General features: G+C 39.8%; 2 protein-coding genes, 1 long non-coding RNA gene and 1 other non-coding gene across 4 annotated transcripts; 3 read left to right on the plus strand and 1 right to left on the minus strand.

Annotated features, from left to right (window-relative positions):
- The first annotated feature begins 1,172 nt into the window (after positions 1–1,172).
- LOC130183582 (uncharacterized) lies at positions 1,173–4,179 on the plus strand. Its single transcript, XR_008829850.1, has 7 exons — positions 1,173–1,301; positions 1,487–1,573; positions 2,499–2,617; positions 2,811–2,857; positions 3,293–3,340; positions 3,793–3,845; positions 3,959–4,179. It is a non-coding gene; the product is annotated as an uncharacterized LOC130183582 (long non-coding RNA).
- On the plus strand, positions 2,899–2,967 carry LOC130184427 (small nucleolar RNA SNORD52). Its single transcript, XR_008829994.1, has one exon. It is a non-coding gene; the product is annotated as a small nucleolar RNA SNORD52 (small nucleolar RNA).
- Positions 4,180–4,640: 461 nt separating the features above from the next.
- Positions 4,641–10,574, plus strand: c16h6orf47 (chromosome 16 C6orf47 homolog). The gene is made up of 3 exons (XM_056399888.1): positions 4,641–4,925; positions 5,189–6,528; positions 7,760–10,574. Exon 2 carries the CDS (start codon positions 5,619–5,621, stop codon positions 6,519–6,521), a length of 903 nt encoding a protein of 300 aa, XP_056255863.1. The 5' UTR covers positions 4,641–4,925; positions 5,189–5,618; the 3' UTR covers positions 6,522–6,528; positions 7,760–10,574.
- Positions 10,575–14,917: 4,343 nt separating this feature from the next.
- On the minus strand, positions 14,918–23,267 carry ppp1r11 (protein phosphatase 1, regulatory (inhibitor) subunit 11). Its single transcript, XM_056399855.1, has 3 exons — positions 22,955–23,267; positions 21,751–21,859; positions 14,918–20,097 (listed from the first exon to the last, which is right to left on the minus strand). Exons 1-3 carry the CDS (start codon positions 23,030–23,032, stop codon positions 19,913–19,915), a joined length of 372 nt encoding a protein of 123 aa, XP_056255830.1. The 5' UTR covers positions 23,033–23,267; the 3' UTR covers positions 14,918–19,912.
- Between the last annotated feature and the right edge of the window lie 181 nt (positions 23,268–23,448).

The raw sequence follows: 23,448 nt of genomic DNA on the forward strand, positions 1-23,448 counted from the left end.
ATGAACTTAATAAACGAAAAAAAAATTAAATTAAAATAAAAATAAAAACTAGAAAAATAAAGGGACAAAATAATGTCAGTCAGGTATTAAAGTGCATATATGTGGGTTGTTTTGTTTGTTTGTTTGTTTGTTTTTAAAATAAACCAGCATTTTAAAAAAAACAAAAAAACAAGTATTTTGCTAAAAGTATGAAATTATTATTCACAAATTCCATTTTTTTTGTTTTCTATTTGGAGACCAAACTTTATATTTTTATGTTAGAAAATTGTGATTATTGCATGTTATCCAATACTGGAAAGCCTCCCAAAGGGTCCAAGTTAAATTACAATATAAAAAAAGTGATGTTCTATGGTCTCAGTGTTGGAATTAGAAGATTAGTAGATTAAAATCTACATTACATTTTTGGTGTAAGAGGTCATTACAGGGAAAAATCTCGTTCAATATCTTAAAATGCATTTCTTTCACCTTAGGTGGGACTGGAAAAGAGCTGAGACTGGTTCTTACCTGTATTAGAAAATAGCTGGTGTATTCTGGGAAAATTTGTTATTGCATTTTTTTTTAATCTACAAAGCTATATCCATCTCTGACCAAGCAAAGCTTTTTGGGGGGAATTACCACAGAATAGATTGTGCCTCAGGTTTGTATGAGCTATTTTATTTCCCCTAAATCTAAGCTGTAAAGACCAGTTTCACCAATGCAATCAAAATCATTTTTAATTATTTTGCATTCGATGCCTTGTACTTGCTATTTTATTTCTTTTGCTGTGTGTTGTAAGGTGTCCTTGAGTAGCCTACCTTGAAATATTTATTATTTTTATTATTATTTATTAACCATAGATATCTTGATTTTGAAAAATCGTCCTGAATTTCCCTTAGATGAACATTTTATAAATTCAAATGACATTATTTATTTTGTTAAAATTTCTTCAAAGCTATCTAAAAATGTGCCTTATAGGAAACTGATATACCTCCATTGTAATTATATATTAATGTTAATTTTTATAGTCCCTAATATAGGACGCGTTAATGTGTTGTTTTTCTTTCCCTTTATTAAAATGTATTTTTAATCCGTGGTATTTGCTGTATAATCATATCACATATCTGTACTATGCATTTTGGTGAGCGTCAAAAACAGGCGGTATTCAGGACACCAACAGCACGTGATACTGTGAAGGCCCTCTGGTATATAATCCAGGGGCGGACTCGTGTTCATCCTCTGGTTGATGGCGCGCGGTCCTGGCTGGTTGGACGGAGACGCGAAGTTAAATTACACTTCAAATTCTTGCTTGGAAAGAACGGAAGGTAAATGTGATATACTTTGAGTCTGTTTCGAAAATGTAAGCTTTAAAGCTGAGGCGTTGGCCTGCAGAGGAAGTGGCGTGAACAGCACCGTCATTCTGGTTCTTATGTTGCTCCACGTGGTGACAAACATGCACTGTAATGGAGGAGTACAGACATGGCCTGACCTGCGATCTTTGTTTCCCCAGGAGAGCCGAGGATGTATTTCCTTGGTGGATCTGCTGAGTTGAATCTGCAGAGGAAGACCCGGAGATCCAGGTGTAGAGATGGATGAAGTGAGTGGTCTATAGATTTTAGGGCTGTAGAAAGAGATGAAGCTTTAGCAGCTTTAGCTTTTAGAAAATTGCACCACGTTTTTCATCGGATGCAACTGGGTTTTAATATAAAACCCAAAATAACACATAGATGCTGTATGATTAGTCTTCTTAGACTGTGGGCGGCAAAATAATTTTGAATATGGTGAAATTACTGCAATTAAAATAATATACAAATACAGGTTTTTACAGTGAGAAGTGTATTTCTTTATCTTAAAACAAGTGAAAATGCCTGTTGTATAGAACTGAGCTCCCAGTGTGTACAGACACTGGTATTTGTAAGGTTATTGCACCATCTGCAGGGCTCTAGTTAGGGTAGCAGAATTAATCCCAATATAATCAAAATCTCAATATGGCCAAGTGTGATACCCAAATCACAACCTGTGAAAAATGTCAGAAGCTATTTTTGTTTCGAGGTAAAATGTGTCACATGCATAGTTAGTGGCATAAGTGTTGTGGTGCAACAGAGCGCCCTGGCCTACAAATCACATTCTCTAGACATAAAGAAAAATTTTAGTTTGGTGCAAGACCAACAGGAATCAGTTTGTCAGTGAAAACGAAATGGGGGAGGGGAGGAAACAACCATTCCAACTGAATTAGCATTATCTGCCAAAATGAGCATATGTTTTTTTTTTTTTGGCATATTTCACAACCCTAGCTGAAAAGTATTGTATCATTTTACTTACAAAATTCTCTTCATTCTATCTGCATGTACAGTGTGAGGGCCTGTTGAAATATTATAAAATGGCTTAAATACCTGAAGAATGTGTATGCAAGGACCTCAGTGCCCCCACTCATAGCTACATAAATGTCTGAAGAGAAACTTGTACAAATAAATATTTTTAACAGCATACAAAAACTTGACTGTATAATGGAAATATTTCAGATCACACTGAAATGGACACAGTGGTCACCTGAGGCTCCTCAGCTCTGAGGGAGCGGTTTGATTCGCCTGATTAGTCCTGGAGTCCTGCTGCGAGTGAAGTCTACAGCCATGAGCTGATGGTGAGTGTGAGCACGGGAAGCCGCTGATGGGTGGGCTGTGAAAACCAGCATGCTGCTGTGATGATTCACTAGACTAGAGTCTCTGATTATACCATGAAGCTCTTTCACAGTGCACTGAGCATGTATAGAATTGGTTCTCAGTACACATTGAGGTTCAGAACTGGTTCTAATATGGTTTTCCTTGTACTCACAGGCATCCACACTAGGGGGGATGGGATGGGATGGAGCCTGCTCTTCTAGGTAAGTGTTGCATCTAAAAGCATCTGTTTTGTGCGCTTATGTGGAATGATGATTTCATAGACTAGAGTCTCTGAGAAAAGCATGAAGATGTCTTCACAGTGCACTGACCACATAACCACACCAGATGTATGCTAGTTTTAACCTATATACTGGGACTCATGTAGACTTCATATTATTGCACATCACCATGAAACTGTTTGGCCATTAAATTATGCCTGCCTTTTATTAAAGCAGCAGCATCATTGTACGGTGACACAAATATAAAGACAGATGGAGTTATAGTTTTTGCTGCATCACTTCAGTGTAATGGTGATTAACTAACTGGTTGCAGTAACTGGGGTAAAACAGCCAAACACTGGTGTGGTCCCTGAACTTTTTTTTTTTTTTCCTCTTCTCTCCCTTGTCTGTATTGATGACTCAGTTTTTGTCTTGTAGCTTGTCCACACACTGACAGAGAGGAGTTGATGTGACAGACCTGCAGCTGTAAGTACCGACTTCTCTCAAAGTAGAGCCCCATTAGGATGGGATTAATTTGTCAGGGTGAGGTTGGTAATCTTGTCTCAGGGTTTAAATCATGTGAGTGATGTCACGTGTTTGAAATGAGACTGTCTTTCTGGACAGGACTTTTATGATCATGATATGCACAAAAAAAGTGTATCTGGGACTTTACTAGCTAAAATAACATAAGTGCATTTGATATTCAAATTACCCAACCTTCTTGATGAATCAAGACCATCTAACTGTGGCTTAAGAGGGGCTTTTATCCTGGAGCTCTTGTATCTGAGTCTGATCTATGATGATGCAGTGATTCGGTTCGACTGATTTCAAGTGAAGTTTACTCGCAGCGCACTGAGACACTCAGACTGGAGCTTCTGTTGAGTTTTAGGAAGCCAAACGGGGTGAAATTACTGATTTCATATTTTTTTTTTTTTCAGGTATGACTGGCAGCCCAGGCTGGAAGACATTCAGAACACAGTAAATGGACCAGGTTGGTATTGACAGGCTTTGCAGAGTTTTACACACTAAGACTTTTTCTGTAGGATGAGTGATGCTGAGATGTCAACTTTTTTTTTTAATTAAATATTTAATGTCTTTTCACAGGTGCTGCCACTTGTGAGCTGGGACTGCTCCAAGCTTCTACGGTGGACAATATCAAGTCATCCAGGAAATGGAAGCATTCCTAAGTCATAAGATACATTGCCACCATTCATTTGAAGGGGCCTTGAACTTCTTAGTCTTGTTTATACAAAGCTTTTCTCCAGTGTTTATAATGGTTTGAATGTACAGATGTAAGGAAATGTCAAATAAATGGCTGACACAGACTCAAAGCTTCTCTTTTCCCCATCCTCCACTGTTTGCAGATTGATTACAATAAAATCACAAGAGACTGACTGCTGCTTTTGACATGTAATGACCTGCTGTGTACTATACAATCTGGGGTTGCTGACTATTTCTTCATGTTGTAGTCCCCTGCACTCATGTAAAAACATTAGTTACATTGCAGCTAATGACTAATCATGATCCATCATTGCTTTAGATGAAATTGAAGTTGAACTTGCACCATCTTGTCCTGTTGCATAATGCTGCTTGGACAATGCCTGAATCATCCAATACACCATTAAAAAAAATATATATATATAGGAATGTTATGAGTTGAATACGTGAAGTACGTTTTACTAAACGCTAGTAATTGTGGAAAGTTTTTGAAAGGCAAATTCCAGTATAAAGGCCTTAGCATGAACTGGAGTTGGTAAACCAGTTTTATTTTGAAGTTGAAACCGCACAGGAAGACAACATTCATCGCGTAATTAGCTAACCGCTTCAGTCGACCTCGCAGGCGTACCTCCGTTGTGTCTTCTTGACAACTAGCATAATTAACAGTACTTATCGTCAGTCAGTTTTGACCGGAAGCCGACTTTCTATTCCAAATGCTAAAGATAAACACGTTGGTGTATTTGGAACACAACATCCAGAAGTTGAGGAAGTTGGTCTGCGTGTCGAGTTTTTTGACGCTAACAGGAGTGCTAGCTACGACCTGGCAGAAGAACTGTAGCTAACATCGCCGAAGGTGAGCATTTATACATTTTCAGATTAGCTCCTGTAAATTAGAGACACCGAAAATTGGAAACATGTCTTGATGAAATTTGTGAGCTAACGTTAAACCAGCTCACGTTAGTTGCTAACGAATTTCACTTGATATTATAAAGCCTTAAAGGTTAGCAAAGACAATTGCCAAGACCCGCTAACTCGCATTGTTGTTGACGTGGAAGTGGAAGTAAGATTTCATGCTTGAACCAACTGAAAATGTCTTTTTTTTATTTTTTATTGTAGGTATGAAGACTGAAGCAATTTGTCTCAGAACACTGAAAAAGATTAGTTTGTGAAGCCCTAAGGGTAATGTTAGTTAGCTGACGTTGAGCTGAAGGCTTGGTCAGGTCAAACGTCTAACTTGTAGCTAGCCGGTGCTAGATTATTGAGCATATCTGAACGTAATGCTGAGTTATTGAAAGCAACGTTGACAGCTTCAAAGGTTGCCAGGTTAAACCAAAGACATGTAGACAAGAAGTTAAACACACCCACAGGTGTGTCTGTGGCCTGAGGACGTCCCTTTGCCCCAGCCTGGATCCTTGTGAACAAGTATTACAACTTCACAACTGTTCTGGCAGTGCATGCAGAGCTACCCAGCCAATCAAGGCAAGAAGAGCTGAGAACTTAGTGTGTGCTGATTTTACTAAAACTCCAACAAGCTCAGCAAGAAAGAATGGCAGCTGTGCTAGGCAGAGCACTGGGGTGGGTGCGCTCATGGGGCAGTAGTACCATGTCCGAAAATACCACAGTGGTTATAGCTGAGGGCAAGAAGCATGACTGTGGCAGCCAGGGCTTCAGGGGGTGGACATCTTGGATCTGGGGAGGGTGGAGACGTCAACGTGACCAAAGTAGTCCAGTAGAGGAGTTCTGGGAGGCGCAGGAGAAGCTTCAGCCCATGGAAATTGAATATCTCTGCACAGGGAAACGGGAGACCATGGTAGATTCAGAAGTTTCTAGATGGTGGAATAAATTTCTCCCAACTTCTTACTTTTTGTGGCCAAGGAAAACAGAGACAAGCAGACTAAGACAAAGGAGTGGAGGTGCATGGGACCATGATGTTGATGGGGACTTTTCTGACTACAGAACACCTCCTCCGTCTCCTACACCTCCTTCGTCTCAGCTGACATCTCCTTTTCGACTCTTTGCACGCAGCTGGAAGGTGGAGATCCTACCAGAACACTACGAGATCTGTTTCAACTTCCTCCGCCACTTGTTTGATCTGTTTGTTGTTGGTTTCCTGTGGACTGTGTCCCCTCCTGCCAAGCTGATCCTGGAGGTGTTGGGGGTCCAAGGAGCGCTGAGGCTTTGGTTTCATGGGATGGCGATGTTTTTTGTCTCCACAGTTGGGATGGCAGGATTACTCTGGTTGATCCAAGAGTATCTCCCTCAGTTTGCATTGATCTATGGCATCATACAGGCAGTGGTGATCTCTGTCAGTGTTAAACAGAGTGTGATAATGGGTGTGGAGGAAGAAAAAGAAGAGGACAAGGAGAGAAAGGACACTGATGAAATGACAGACAGTAGGGAACATAAAGAAAAACCTGTGTATGTTCAGGACAAGGTGAAGACAAGTTAAACTTCAGGTAAGCGCTTCACTCCTACATTTTACCACCTCATCAAAGCTTTCTTCGCTGACAGGTTGGATTAGTGTTTTGTATAAACTAAAGTGAAATCCCAAAACCTCCCAAACCAAAATGTAAGCGCCTCATGAAGATGGATGAGCCACCACTAATGAGTTGCAGGTCCCTCGTCATGGACAGTTGTAGTGAGAGGAAAAGAAATTGCATATTTTGTCCACAAAGAATGTAATGAAAATGTGTATGAATTCTGAACAGGGTTTCTGCGATTGACTAACTTGTCTTTTTGGGGGGGTTTTTTGGTTTTTTTGTTGGTCTTTGTGGACCATTAGACATTTTGTAAATATATGTAACTAAGTAAGTACATTTAAGCAGTTACTGTGTTACTAAATACAATTTAGTGTTTCCATTTTGTGTTACTTTACATGTCTACTCCAGCACATGGATCAGACGGCTATACTTACCAGAGTTAAACTGATAAATTAGCAATATATTGGCCAAAATGAACTTAGAAACACAGTTTAATCACCATTTATCTAAGGTATCTGGTTTATGTCATCTTACAATCTATTCTGATCCTGTTACCATAGAAAAATGAGTGTGACATTCTCTTAGTAGTGTGAAACCAGCTGCAGCCACAGACAGAGAATACAAGGATTCATCTGGGAGCCACAGATCATTAGTTTGATTTGCCTGAAGCATCTGAGCTCCCACTGGTTTTTTTAATTAACAGCTCACAGATTAATGTACCATCAGTGTCCATTATGTGGGGACAACCAACCACCAACCACCAAGACAGACTTTGACTGTGTTTTAGATAGAACAAACAGTCAGACTTCAGATAGACTGAGTCTTAATTCATCTGTTGCACAAAGCAGTTTAGTTCTTGACTCTCTTTAGTCAGACTGTGGTACAATAAATTCTGGGTAAATTAAGACTATTTTCAAGATTACTAAATGGCTGACCAAGGAACCACACACAAATGTTAGCATCTGAAATGCTGCTAATGAGCCATCACTAAACAGGAAAGCTGTGCACAGCACTACAGTGCAGGTCAGAGGAGAAGCAGGTGGATGCTTACAACAGATTGGGTAATAATTGTACCATTTATTTTTGTTTTGTCTTCTAAAAACAACCTGGATGTTTGTTTCCAGCCCGTCTCGACGTCTGACTGCTCCCTTCTTGACCTGCTGGACTTGATCAGCTGTTTATTAAGAGACTTGTGTCTTTTCCACAGATGCTGAGAAGCTGCTGTATCAGACTGTGTCCAGGTGTTGGACATCACGACAGTGGGACAACACACAGAGAGACTGTTTCACTCCACCGCTGTGCTCTGCAGTGTGACTTAATAATTGTATTGCACATTCATTACAAACTCATACAAGTTGTACTTAAGTCACTTTATGTTCAACACTATTGATCTGCATTTTATAGATGTCTGTCCTCACTTGATCTTCATGTCATTACTATAGTGTGGACATTGATACCTGTTCAGAGTTTAGTATCAAAAAGTATATCACTACTGTAATTGGGTTCAGGAAAAATGGGGTCCAAGAAAGGTCAGGAAGTTCTTGTGAAATCAAAATAGAGACAGATTCACAGTATTTCGGGAAAACTATGGGGATACTTTTCTCATGATTCACCATAAGACAGTCGCCCTGTTCAGACCAGGTGATTCTGAGTGAGTGGAAATAATCAAATTTGAACCTAAAACAACTGAATACACAGCCTGAAGTAATAAAACCAAAAGCTGTGGTTAAATGAAAACATTGTAGGGGATAGGAATAAGCATTGTTTGAGGACAGAGGAGTCTTCAGGCGAGCGCAGAGGTTCAGACAATCCTTACTGCTACCAGAATATCACAGAATATCCCATGAAAGTCAGCTCTATAATACAGCAAACGGGAGACTCACACTCCCAGCAGCACCTGATATTTTCTCTGTTCAGACTCATGCTCACTCTCAGTGGAGTCAACTTTGAAAGAAAGTCAATCCTGACGTTTCTTTCGATTTTGTCTTTTGCCACCACCTTTGTCAGTGAAGGTACAGTCACATTACTACCCCCCCCCCCCCCCCCCCCTGCAAATATTCAACCCATCTTTAACTTTAACTAATGAAGCTTGTGCGACAGACAAATTGAAGCTTGCTCCTGTTCAACCTTGACCTGTGAATTCACACATCGTGGTTCTAGCAACTCGACACACTGAGTCTGGAAACACAGTGTGTCGAGTGAAAATCGGAATTTTTGAATCACCTGGCGCACACACAGTTCTACTGTATTAAAGCCATAAGATCTCCATAACCCAGCAGTGACCTCAAATTTTCATTCGTCAAAATAAGATTCTCAACATATTGAGAACGAGACTCTAATAGCCGTGGCTGTGGCCTCAGCATTCGGCTGTGATGGTTGCTGTTTGCTCTCAACCATAAATCATATGTTCATCGTTTTGTACTATATATATTTTCACACATTGAACTTAAACAGACTAAAACGACAAGTTACCACATTCATTTCCATTGAGATTTCACAAACACGTACCCCTCAAGAACACAGTACTATGGTTGTTGTAGGAGGTATCTGCGTAGAGATTTTCACTATTGACACATTAATACCAGCAGCACATTTTAATGTGTTCTCTGTGCACACTTGTATTTTGCCTTATGTCATTTTCTGTGCAATGATTTTGTTTGTTTTACACTTTACTGTGGATATAGGCTACACTCTTTCACTACAAGTAACTTTTTACTTCCTGTCATACTTTCACTTTAAAGGCACAAAAATGTAGAGACAAAACATCCGATGTGGTTTTAGTGCACAGTGGCATGTTTTGCTGTCAACACTCTTGTATGTTGTATGACAATTTTTCTATTTGATGCGCTGATAATCCGTTTGTCAACAAAGAAATGGATTCTAGGTCATTATTATTGCTTATGTGTGTAACAGCCTGTTAGATGTGGAAGTCTGAGGCTGACAATATTGTAACCAAATACTTTAATTGAAATGTGATTGTCCATTTGTGAGCACATATACATAACATTAGAATAAAAACACATAACTGGTCAAAATTATAATCAAAACATTTTCAGTACACTCCTAAAGATAACACTGCCACAAAGAAGTGAAAATGAGTGTGAGGTGGCAGACAGTGTGTAACCTCAGTGCAAATATTAAACTAAAAACTCGATTGACTGAATTATTTTTTTTTCTAACCAAAAGGCCAAAACATTTTCTAGTTCCAGCTTGTCAGTAGTCCGTTTTGTTGTGATATTAACCTGAACAAATAATATGCAGATGACTCCTAGGGCTCTAGAAAACTATTTTTTTAGTCATAGACCAAACAATCAAGAAAATAGCTGGCAGTCAATCATTACTTGCATTTTATTTTTATTGTTACTAATGAAATAAAATGTAAAAGGTCTTTTTCATGGTCATTTGAACAAGATGCCTGCACTGCTGTTATGAGAGCTTTTAATTTGTAATGAAATTAAAACCTCTCATAACAGCAGTGCATGACTTAAACTGGGTCATTGCACAGTGTCCTCATTATGATGGTGTCCTGAAAATGATTTCTCTGTAATGCTGTCAGTATTGAAATATTTTCAACCTTTGAAATTGTAATTGTATTTAATTGACACATGCACACAAATGGAGGTTTTGTTTGAATGTTAGCAGCTACAGACTTCCTTAGACAGAATGTAACTATCTTGTGTTTTTTTCTATTCCACCAAATTTCTATTAACAGACGGAGTCCCAAGAAGAACTCTTTGTTGCCTTCTATTCATTGTTTGCTTATATGGAGCTTTTATTGCAGTGATATTAACGCTGACTATTTTTCTATGAGTAACCAGCACAACTAACAAGTGCTGGATCACTGTAGCTGAATGAACCCTGTCCTGCCTCCTTAAATAGATAAGGAGCACCAACACCTGTGGTGTAAGTATAGAGAAGAGTCTTGTGACCTGTTACTGTACATCTCATTTATGGCCACTTTGAACCAAACACTACGCTGAGGTTAAATGCTCCAACTGGCTCAATAAACTGATGTCCTTTTATCACACTGTCTGCGTGTCTTGGTTTTCATCTTCTACACATTATGTATGTTGATTATGGTGTGATGAGCCAATACAGTCTTAACATGGTGGTAGCTTAAAGGACCTCCCTGGTGTTTTTGCAGGTTGCATCCAGCTACATTTCAAAAATTAAATGAACAAACTGTTTTTTAAGTTTTACAACTAAAAAGTCAGAACAAGTAGAAGAGATACTGACTTTTTTGCATAAAAAGGAAATATAAGGACTTTTTGTGTTGAAGACACTAATGCGGGGGTCTCCAACATGTAACTCACAAGGTCACCTGTTTTAGAGTAGCTCACCCAAAGATTCAGAGAATATAGTCTGTACAAACCGTGGATGTGTAGTTCAAAGTTTAAGCAACATAACTTCACTCAGTAAATCTGCTCAAAATGAACTCAATCATGCAGTGATAGCAACTCTTCTCATAACAGAACAGATATAAACTAAACTTTTCCAACAAACAGGAAATATGTTGCCATAGATACAGTGAGTTAAACTGTGGGCTTCAACTTTAGTGCAACAACACATTACATTTTGTAAGTGTAGTGAATGATCTATTTTAACTTCCTGTCTGTTATGAACCGTTGATGTAGTGACAACTGTCACTGGTCACTGACTGATCTCTAATCAGATTTATGGAGGTTTATTTACTGTGGTTGTTTTCATGTCTGTGTTCAGGTCTGACTGAATCATGACTGATGTGAGTTCCAGATGTTTTGGGATATTGTTAGATAATCTTATTGATTGATTGTTTTGGAGATCACTTTGAGTGTTTTGATACAATATGTGAATAAATGTAACCAGTAATATAAGACATGAGGAGCTCTCAGAGGGAAAAAGGGTGGAGGCCCCTGGTTTGGAGCCATCGCACTGACATGCATATTGGCATTGCATTTACAATGTTAATTGGTGAAATTTAATGTATATTTAATATGTTGTAACCGTCCTCAGGGTTAGGAGGGTTGGGGTCAGTTGCAAGATCTGAATTCTTCCATTCAATGAATATAGTGAATGACAGTTGTATGTAATCATGTGTAAATGGTATGGGTAATTAGCAGACAGATGTGAGGTTAATATATATATAATATATAACAGTTTGGTTGGTCTGGTCCAAATAGTCTCTGAGTGTCTGAGAGAAATGCACAAAGTGTTGCAACCGTCCATTACATTATGAAATGACTGAACTGCAGACTCATCTCCTTAAACCTCTGTGCTAAAACAAAGGAACAATGTCGTCCCTCTTTTGTTCTCCAGTTGTTTTCTGGTCATTCCACAGTAACATGAACTCGTGAATTCAATGAATAAAAGACAGACTCAGTCAAACCGTGGTCACTTTCTGGCAGCTCCTGGAATTTGAGCTGCTGGGCTTCATTTAACTTTAACTTTAATTGTATGCTTGAATACTGGCCTGGCCTCAGGTTCACAGTACGGTCATTGAATTAAACATAGATTAATATAGGATTATACACCATGTAGACACAGCATATATTTTACTTCTCGATCAGATTTTGACACTGGGACCTCTTTCAGAAAAGGATCCTTGACCTCAAGGTAGCAGAGCAGGACCCACCTGAAGGGAGCGATAATTCATTTGGCCATGTGGTGGCAGCGGAGCGAGCTACAACACAACACTGATTTCCTGTCACCTCATGCAGCTGATATTGACAGTGGCGATCATAGACTCTGGTGGGGCCACAGGCAAAGAAGCCCATTGAAGCCCATGGCAGATGCTACAATTAACGGATGTCACCTAAATGCCTCACATGCAGACTATGGGTAGACGCACATCATCATTTATAGTTGTCGCTGCAAAATGTGCCAATATGACGGGCATCAGGGGCCCCCTTTCCCCCTTGGTGGAAAGAAACAGAGATCACTATATGATTTTTTAGTATTTATGCTACACTGCACATATGAAATGGACTGACCCTCACTAAACCCAAAGTCCCGTAGATGAGAAGAAATATAAGATCTCTACGGGATCCAGGTCTGGGATCTGACTGGACCACTCCAGAAGGTGGATTTACTCTGATGTTTAGGGTCAATGTCTTGTACTGAGCTTCAGCAGGTGGACAGACACCCTGACATGATCCTGGAAGAGACCTTGATAAACTTGATGTGGAGCAGGTCTAAGTCCAGAGGCAGCAGAGATCCAGATCCTGATGCTCCCTCCACCCTGCTCCACCTGTGGGAGGATGTTTTCATGTCGACGTGCAGACACCTGTTTACTCCACACACAGAGCTGATGTCCTTCTACAGTCCAACCTCAGTCTCATCAGTCCATCGGTTTCCTGAGGTGTTGTGGAGAGTCAGTCTTCAGCTCAGTGATGCAGCGGCTTCCTCTGTGGTGTCCATGGCAACAGGACTCCATGCTCTATGATGTGTGTGTGGTGGACTCATGAACAGAGATGTGAACCAGCTCCAATGGTTCCTTTAAACGTCACGTCACTGAATCATCTCCATCTATAGACAGTCTGTGTGACTGATGAACATCCGAACTCTGTGACCCTTCCAGCTTCATGCTCATCACCTCTTCTTCATCCTCAGTCTCTGAGATCTTCACATCAGCTGATGTTTGTCTTTAGAAGTCAAAGTGTCTCTGACCCAAACCTCCAGTCTGGTCCCACTGACTGACTCCAGCTCTGATAACTCCTCCCTCCAGGCAGCTTCTGTTCATGTCATTGGTCGAGGGCTTCTCTGACTGTTTCCAGCTACACTGTGAATGTTTCAGCCATGTTTTCCACATGGACAAGAACAAGTAACACGTTATAATAACGCTCAGTCATAAGCCCTTAGTTAATGATGAACTAATCATTCTCAAAACATTGACACACATTTGTAGATGACCAGTAAGTGCTGTGCTAACATGTAACAAACGTGTTGTAAGTCATCTATAAACCTCTAGTAAATCATGAAACATGAGTGTTAAGAAAAAGCTGATATTTCACTAATCTGTACGTGTATGGTAATGGTGTCTCTATACGCATTGGTTACTCAAATGATGACCAAATAATTAGTACATGATCAGTATGTCATTTGTTGAACTGTCTGTTCAAATTTAACACCAACACCTAATAATTCTGTCAACACTTTAGGGAGAATATATTCCCTTTAAGGCAGTACAGAGACCTATGAGACTGATCATGCTGACACCACAGTGTAGCATCTGCTGTTGTTGACAGGAGCTCACATCCAAAGAGGTGACATTTTAACAGTAGAAGATAAAAACATCTACAAGGAATTTCATGTTTGTGCACGTGAGGTTGTAAGTTTTTTTTCTAGTTTCAGTTCATTTGGCATGCGCATGTCTTATCTTGGAACTACGTGGTTGCAATCAGTGTTGTTCTGCTGTGACTTACACATCCTTTGGTCATATTTGAACACTGTTAAAGAACAGATGCGACGACCGGTTTACACTTTAGATTAGCGGGCTGCAGAACGTTTCGTGGTTCGCGTGTCATTTATTACAGGGGAAGAACACTTTGTAGTTTGTTACTGCAGTGCTTCCTCAGGGCTGCAGGCCTGGGGGAGGGGACACACATGGAGCCATTAGACCCTGTTCACCTACATGTGAGGAGCTTCACTGGCAGGTCAGTACTGTCACTTTATGATCAGAACCCTGGTGTCTGAGGGCCAGTCACTGTGTTTCCCTCTGAGCCAGCTGGTCAGCGTTAAACACACTGACTGTTAATCATGTAGAAATGTCTGCTCACTTCAACACAAGTCACTTAGTGCTCATTTAATAAAAGCTTGATCATAATCATTTTTTGTGCTTGTAATGGGCTAACTTACAAGTAATTAATGATACATCAACAAATTATATGCTGATCATTTACTAATTATTTGTTCATCATTTGTCATCCTTTGATTAACCAATGTGTATAGAGACTTACAAGTGATTCATAATATATCAACTAACCACTTATTGATCATTTACTAATTATTTGTTAGTGATTGTTTCGTGATTTACTAAAGGTTTATAGATGACCTACAACACATTTGTAACGTTAACACTGAACTTACTAATCATCTACTAATGTGTATCAGTGTTTTGGGAGTGATGGTTGATCAGTTCATCATTAGCTAAGAGCTTATAAATGACTTATGACTGAGCGTTATTATAAAGTGTTTACTATGATTTGTGTTATTAGTTCAAATAGATTGTGTTGGTTCATATCAAAGACATATTTATACAGAAATGGAGAAGATTCGCTGACTTCCTGTTGCCACCGTACATCCTTAACGCCACAGCAACTGCAGAGGTGTATGTGACTAACTAGTATCATACTCCCATGTAACATATGACACATATTTGTAAGGGCAGTTTAATCACAGTTCAAAACTTTAATTCACATTAAATCTGCTCTCATTATGCTTAATAGTATATACAGAACGGTGCATTACCAGTACAAGACCAATGTACATATGTAACAATGTCTATGTGTGTAGATAGTACAGAAAGGTGGTGGCATAAATGAATGTGGAATCCACAGTACTGTCACATATCAAAAATGGTCTAAAACTGAAGGGGAGGATTAGGAGGATGATGATGATGGAACCTGTATCAGGTGAGATTTGGTCATAGCTGAGACATGAGTACAAAGCCTGGGCCGGCAGTCATGCATCCTCTCATCTCCTGTCCTGCTCACCACATCGGTCAGGAAGGGACCCCCGTCTTTACAGCTTGACCCCACAGCGAAAAAAAAAAATTTCAGTCACTTTCACACAGCCACGAGCACGAGCTGTAGACATGCAGCTGAATCCAGCGGGAGCCTACGGGTGCTCCATCCGAGAGTTAAGTGAACGAGAGCTTATGCGTCCACACTGCTGCCGACAACTCAACCGTCCTCTGTCCTCGCCTCGCTCATTCATACGCAAAGAAACAACAATCGTTTTTATCTAATAGTCAGTAGAGCCAATGCAAACCAGCAGTGGATTAAAAATACCAGCACTCATTCTGTTAATGAGGGTTCACCAAATCCACTGCTGTCAGAAAAATCGAATGACAGAGCCATTTGTGATCAGTCACTGCAGCAAAATTGACAGTTGCAGTGTCGCAGAAATAATCAGAGGTCGGATACCGCAGCAGATACCTGCAAATTTCAGGGAAAACTTTCAAATGTGGATACAAATGCTAAACTTGGCACAGATGCTCCTTGGGTATTACTCTTTAGATAAACACATTAGATGATGGATGAAGATGGTCACCAATTCTGGCAAGGAAATGTTATTTTTTGCAAGAAGTTCATCCACTACCGACTATTTTCTCATATGAATAGTCCAAAATTAACAATGTAGAAGGTGAAATTTACTGTAAAAATGGATGTATAAATTGAATTATATTTCAGCAAAAATATCACTTACAAAAAAAAAAAAAAATTACTCATAAAAAAGCTTGTTAACTAGCCTACCGCCAGCGAGTTACCCTAGCGAGCTAATGTTAAGACAACTAAACAAGTAGACTGGTGACTCTTATAAAACCTTTGCTACATCTTTCATAATAAATGGTGTTTTATGCACTTTTTCACAATACATATTAGAAATTGTACAAATAAAGCTCTGAGGAAATGAGTTGTGAATTTGACTTTCTCATAGGACTGAAGTGCAAAATCATTGAAATCTGTCCCGTGGGTAAATTTTTCTTTTCATAGTTTCCTATGACAGAAATGTCAGCCATCTTGAATTTTTGAAATTTCAAGTGGCTAATGGGATTTTTAAAGTTAATGGCCCCAGAGGGATAAACATACCAATTTTAGTGCTTGTATCCACATTTGAAAGATTATTGCAGTTTTCTGCTGCACTATAAGAAGCTCTAGGCGGGAAACAGATCACGACCCTAAACGGCCCCCATTCTTCATGTATGGTTTACACTAATCCAGGCACAGGTCATGTTAGCCTGATAAAGATGTCCAGCTAATTCTTATCCAGATAATTCAGTTCTTCCAACACAGGAGGAGCTTTTATTTTCTTTTATATTTTTAAATAAAATCAACAAGAACAGAATCAGCACAGGTGATTGGTCGTCGGGCTTCTAACTTGAGTCAGAATGATACAGATGTTTTAGTTTTTGTCAGTCAATGATGTGTCTGCACATTATCAAAATATATCAGCCTGTTTTTTTTTTTTTTTTTTTTAAATCAGTCTTGAAACTATGCGATGACTCTTACACCTCAGACTGTCAAAGCCTCTAATAAATACCAGCTGCTGAGAAGACCCTGAAACAAGAGATGGATTTGTAAGATGAAGTTTTGTGATTCCACTGTAATGATTTCATTTTACTGTATTATTAATACATATCTGTACATATGTTTATTGTGATTAAAGACAGATCTTGTTATTTCAATCATCCTGTTAATATTCTTTCTTTAAAGCTCCATATAGTCTAAAGGTCTGTGTCCATGTGTAGTGTGATTATAGATCAGCTCTAGCTTCTATATTAATACTGTGAAAGTATCAAAGCCTCAGTCCACAGAGAAATGCTCACAGCCTGTATTCAGAAACTGAGCCTTAAAACCAGCCGTCAGGACTTCTGGAACTTTGTGATGTCACAACAAAGCAATCACCGCTCTCAGCCATGCCCCAAGCCACACCCACCTGGACCCACCCTTGCAGGATTTGGTTTCTGAGTGTTTATGTGAAATCTGCTATATTTTTTTATTTAATCACTCAGAAAACAGTCAGCCATTCAGAAGAGAGGCTCAGAGCCTCCTCTCTTCTGATTGGCTCACTGACCTGTTGTCACTAGAGCTCCAGAGAGAAGGCTGAGAGAGGAGATGTAAATCTACATTGAGATGGTTTTTGGTTCTTAAAACCACAAGTATATCTTCTTATGGATCAACACTTCAAATAAAACAAAAGAGAAGAGGAAAATTTGGAGCTTTAAAAACTATAGCTAAAGCAACAGCTGCTTTACTTCAGTTCCTCTTAAAGTCAACAAAGTTTCCTGGGGACAACTTTGTAAACTGGTATGATTATGGGAATCAAAGAGGATAAGAATATAGTTATAGTATATCTTCTTCTATATTTAAGAAAATCTCCATTCAAACTCCAGTTGTAATTATGAATACATTCTTTTATTATTAAAAATGTTCTCTTCGTATATAATGACTGTAATTCATATGTTGCACTTTTTTGCATGTTTAAACGTTTTCAGCTTTGAACTGAAGGATCCACATAAAATTTAGGTTAGCTTGAGTCATGTCGTGTCTTCAGGGGCCATGTCTGAAGACATGGGTTAAGTAATCCAGGTTATCATGGTGTTAACCAGCTAACTCTGTTCCTCAGATACAGTTAGAGCTAATTATCTAAAATAATAAATAAGGTTTGTGGTCAACGTCTTGTTGCTAAGACAGTGGTGTCAGATAAACTTGGTGAACAGGTTTAAAGAACTGAATAACGTGTTGCTTGTGTTGAAGCTAATTCATTAAGTTAGCCACACGTGAAGAACAGGGCCCAGGGCTGAACTGTGTGACACTGATCACTGAGGCCTGAGCGATTATACTGATGCTGCTAGAAGCCTGTGCAGCAATAACGTAATTAAGTCTATGTGAGAGGGAGATCTGCGTTGGTGTCCAGTCTTTAATCCACTCTCACATCCCGGTTTGTAGCGGCAAACAGACTGTGCTCAGGTGTTAGCCAGTTTAGAATTGAGACCAGCAAATAAATAAAATAAAATAAAAATCATTGTGCTGTATTATATACAATTAACTCTGCCACTTTTGTCAAAAGGAACAGACGCACGTTACGGCCTCTCTACCTCCACGTCCTCACAGCTCCCGGCTCACTGGATGCTGCGTTCCAGTGACGCTTCATTGTCCGACATGCTGCTGGGGAAAGTGCGACACGACGACGTTGGGAGTCTGAGCGAAAGCCTATCAACTCTGCAGCCACCTGACTGCGGCGGCATCGTGAGTTGAAGACGTTAACATTTGTTTCAGCGAATTCACGACAAATCACAGACACTTTGTTTCCACTGGTTTCCACTCATTTCACTGCGGGATGAGACTAAGCTCCTGCTGCTGGACACCTGAGGCTAGTTAGTTAGTTATAGTGTACTGGTGTTAGTCCATGCTATGGTAAAGGGTTAAACACTTACAGATTAGCTGGCACGTTATCATGTTTGTTTTAGCTGTTGACAGGGACAGAATTTTGAATTCAATTCAGTAAATAAGTAATCCATTTTTGACATGGTGACATCACTGTCACACAGTATGTTATTTGTTTCAGCTCATATTATCCACCATTTCTGTTTGTTACTAATGGATGGTAACGCAGGTGTAAATGCAGGCTGATGACGTATTTTGTGTCAGAAATAAATATATAAATGAAATTCCTTAACAAAAAATGTATTAGTTATTGTTCAAGTCGTTTAATCAGCAAAAATTTCCACTGAATTTATCCACTGGCGTCTGTGGGTTTGTGGACAAAAGACATTTGAAGATGTGAAAACTTATGATGGTTAATAAAGTTTTTCATTTCCTTTCCTGAAAACCAAAATATTCATAACGAAAAAAAATCGATAATAGAGCCAAACTGATTTTTGACTGTGTCAGTTTGTGGACGGACAGAAAATCATCTACATCTATACTGATAATTGATTATTGACACTAATTCTCACTGGTTCTGATGTCTGCAGTAAGAGTGATAGTAAACTGAATAAGTCATGTCACGTACGGACGCTGTGATGGACATTTTTCTCCATCTACTCCACGACCTGAGAAAATAATCAGCAGGTTAAACATCAGTTGCATTTCCAACAAGTCTGTGGGAGTGAACATGGCGTTCACTGTGATGGATTACAAACCTCAAACTGCGTCGCGAAATGAATGGAAACCAGTGTCTGCCTGGAAAATATGGAACCATTTCAAATTGTACCATCCTACGCCCGCCGAGAGCTAATGCTAACTGGGTGTGGTTTGTAGTAAAAGGGCTAAAACATGCAAACAAAAAAAACACTGGTATGGCCCTTTAAATCTGATTATCATCACAGCATGTGTCATAGAGTTAAAAAGAAATGTAAAATGTGAACTTGCAGTTATCATTCCATGTTATGTTTGTTAGTTGGCGCAATACTGAGCATGCATTCAGCTGTTGAAAGGAGAGCAGGGTTTTCAATGAGGCTAATTCAATAAGAACAGCAGCACAGAGGCTGTTGTCCTGCTCCAGCAGCCGGGAGTTTGTGACTCATGACTAGAACGCAGCACCAGGCCTGCCTGTACCTCAGTGATGGACCTAAACTAAAACAAAGAGTGCAGCTTTGTAATGTGTCATTGTTGTGGCGGGAAACCACTCAGACCCCGCAATCGACCTGCGGTGCTCATTAGTGGGTGTGTGACCCTCCAGAGTTTGGGGGCACTGTGGTCCCCCCGGCCCCTCTCTGTCCGTGGCCTCTCCTGCCGTGGCCCAGGATGCAGTGAGCACTGCCGCAGCCCTCTTCATCATCGTCTCCCTCGCTCTCAGAGGATGACTCTCCAAACTGTCGGGGCTTCTCATAAACACAGCAGCCTGGAACACAACACGCGTGGTTAGGGTTGATCCGGGTGATGCCTTCACTGACTCACTGTAAGCTTCTAGTTCTCAGTTAGAAATTAAAAATACAGCACGGCACCTTGTTCAAATAGGTCTGGCCAGAAATAGTAGCTAAAGGGAGTGTGTGGTAAAAATAGTTTTTCAGCCGCAGCAGAAGGATGAAGAGGCAGAATTGAATTAATAATGATTCATTCTGAGGAAACGGTTACAATTCTGATATACAAGTATTTACAATACAATAGAATAAAATTCATTGCCCAGATGAGGCAGGAAAAGTGTCTTAACTCTCTCTCTCTCATGTGGTCCTAATCCACCATACAACTCCTTTATTTCCAATCTTAACTCATTTATGTTTTTCTTATATGATCATTCATCAGAAATGCCATGATTTAACACGCCACTTGTTCTGTACATGCTCTAAGACAGTTTTAACGTTTCAACACAAATTGAAATTATTTGAATTGTCCATATGTTCACAGCTTTTACACACACACACACACACACACACACACACACACACACACACACACACACACACACACACACACACACACACTTACAATGTGTGTATATCAACAGATACAGGAGAGTGTCAGTGTTGCAGAGATATATGAACCGTGGTGACAGGACATTCTGAGCCATCGTAAAATAAAGAGAAATGTACCGATGATGTAAACACACATACATGGAGTCAGGCAAAGACACACAATACAGTCAATGTACCCTACATCACTTTATGTCATCTTCTGATTGGCTGATTTGCAGATGTGATGTGTGGCAGCAGTCACATTTTAACGCTGAATTTGGATGTAGGCTGTCTTTGGTGTCCAAAGCTGTAAAACTGGTGTATGGAAAACTGAGACTGCCAACGTTAAGACGAACCAAACAACTCAATAAATAAATGAATATGCCATTAAATGCACTAAGAATAACATAAAAAATAAAGAAGCATTTATTAAGTAATAAAATGTGACATAAACTGATTCTGTATTTATTGATCTTTGTATTAATTAATTTATCCATTTATTTATTTCTCTTATTTATTTATGTATTCATTTTTATCTCCCCATTCATTTCCTGCAAACTTATATCTATATTTTCATTATGCATTTCTGCTTCATTATGCGAATGAAGGGGCTGTCATTCAAAGTGTGTCATGGGGGTCAACTTCTCGCCTATTGGTTGATCGACACCAGAGTGCACGGACTGTACATGCCTGTGGCGTGGCTCACAACAGAGATGGGAACCAGTCAGGTCATCGTTAGATAACGGAGGCACTTAGCGAATCTATAGCTGAAAACAGGACTAGAAATAAACCTATTACATGGCTGGACTGTGGGTTTAAGGCCTGTATTTTTTTATATTATTGTTGGTGCATTTAATGGCACATTCATTTATTTCTTGAGTCTTTTACTTATTTATTTTTTCAGACTGGCAACCTGAGACCAAAATCATGTAATATTCAGGGGCCATTAGAACTGTGCATAAAAATGTGTGACGACCTATAAAACGACAATATTTTAAAAGCAGGTCTAACTATTGAAGTCAATAATCCAGCCTGTGGTGAAGGAAAAGTATCCGCTGCATCAATCACGCTTCAGTGTGTGCTGATGAGGAAGATGAACTCACATTTTGAAGACCTTCTTCCCAGGTGCTCATTGTCAACAGTGTCACTTGACCACTCCACCTTCTTCTCAGTCTTCCTCTTCCTCAGCTTGATTGTCAGGCTTCGTCCCTCCTGTAACATGTGACAGGTCTCTTGTGAGATGCTGGGTAGCAAATGCAAACTCGGCCCAGAGTCCTAACCCAACAAGAGCCGTCTCAGAGACTTTCTATGTGGAGTTTCCATGTTCTCTCTCATTGCCAGTGCTGCTAAAAGTAATGCATGGCATGTATCGTTCATGAACACGGATTGAGATTTTCCACACTGGTGAGCTCCAACCCTGATGTTGGGCTCACAGTCGGTCTTTAAGTTCATCCCAAAGGTGTTAGATGGATCGGGGTCAGGGACCTGTTGAGGTCGCTCAAGTTCTTCTGCACCAAACTAGGAAAACCATTTCTTTATGGAGCTGGCTTTGAAGATGCCAAACACAACTGACTGAAACCCATGACCAGAATAGTCCTACATTCGGTCATTGTGTTACTTATGGATGGAATTATAGTGAAAATATTTTTTTCCCTTTTTACTGGGGACCTCATTGGACCCCATCATTGTTTCCTGGAGAATCAAGATTTCCCTTAATTTGAACTAAGGGGTATGAACCAAACCAGCAAAAATAGAACCAGACCAGATGCACACAGACTGGGGGGGTCCACATATTCTCACTATACACATTGATGCATTATTTTTTTACACTGCAATTAATGAATATTTCAGTGCACATTCAACTATTAATATTCGTATTACTAATGAATTTGGTAAGATAGTCTGGTTTTTATATCAGTACCATGCGGAAGACCTGAGTTTAATAGCTGGTGTGTGTCTAGGTCCAGAGCCACACCTGAACCCGTTGAAGGACCTACTCCAGAGAACCCCAACACGGAGTTACATTTAATGCATAATGTTACATGGGAACATTTTGTACATATTCAGATATACGACTGCTGTAATCATAATACCTGACTAACATAGTAACGAGCACTGTCATATTAAAAGGAGCTTAACACGTTAGGCCTCATCCAGCTTCACACGGCCGGCTGAGAGCCGTGTTATTACTTCAGGATGATGACAGGCTGATGGCCTCGTTAATGCTGGACACGGCTCGGTAACGTACAGTAGCACCGGTTATTAAAATAATCAACACGTCTTCACGACGAGCTCTTCGTTATTTACCTGCTGGGGCGGCGGCGGCGTGCTAGTCTGAACAGTCTCCGTTATCGTCTCACTTGATGTCCCGGGAACCTCCGCCATCCCTGGAGCTGCTTTGCTAACGCTATCGTTAGCTAGCTTCAAGATGTTAAAAAAAATCCGGAGTTTCTGTAATATATAGCTGTATGCTTGCTACGATAGCTCACCTTGGCTCTTCAAATCACAACCTGTGTTAAAATTAAAGGTTGTTAACCTAACGAATGCGATGTGTTGCACACTTTAGTGGGATGTGGCCAACACAAAGTCAAGCTGCAAAATGAGTTGGTTTGTTAGCTGGACTCAAAACGGAAGTTTAATGTTTCCAGGTCAAAACGATAATCAGTTAGTGCGAATCACGGTGCCGCGCGAACAACAAAATCACGCCAAAACACTGTGGTATAGCATAATTATATTTATGTGAGGGAACGGCATTTAGTATACGTATATTGCATTTTTGATTAATGTTATGTGTACAAGTT

Source organism: Seriola aureovittata, chromosome 16 (genome assembly GCF_021018895.1).
Source record: "Seriola aureovittata isolate HTS-2021-v1 ecotype China chromosome 16, ASM2101889v1, whole genome shotgun sequence".
NCBI classification, from domain to species: domain Eukaryota; kingdom Metazoa; phylum Chordata; class Actinopteri; order Carangiformes; family Carangidae; genus Seriola; species Seriola aureovittata.

Excerpts from the sequence above, each read along its gene's own strand:
- c16h6orf47 (XM_056399888.1), top strand. The coding sequence starts at position 5,619 with ATGGCAGCTGTGCTAGGCAGAGCACTGGGGTGGGTGCGCTCATGGGGC.
- ppp1r11 (XM_056399855.1), bottom strand. The coding sequence starts at position 23,032 with ATGGCGGAGGTTCCCGGGACATCAAGTGAGACGATAACGGAGACTGTT. Across the intron at positions 21,860-22,954 it reads CGCCGCCGCCGCCCCAGCAG|GAGGGACGAAGCCTGACAAT; the intron begins GTAAATAACGAA and ends CACATGTTACAG. Across the intron at positions 20,098-21,750 it reads GGGAAGAAGGTCTTCAAAAT|GCTGCTGTGTTTATGAGAAG; the intron begins GTGAGTTCATCT and ends GTTGTGTTCCAG.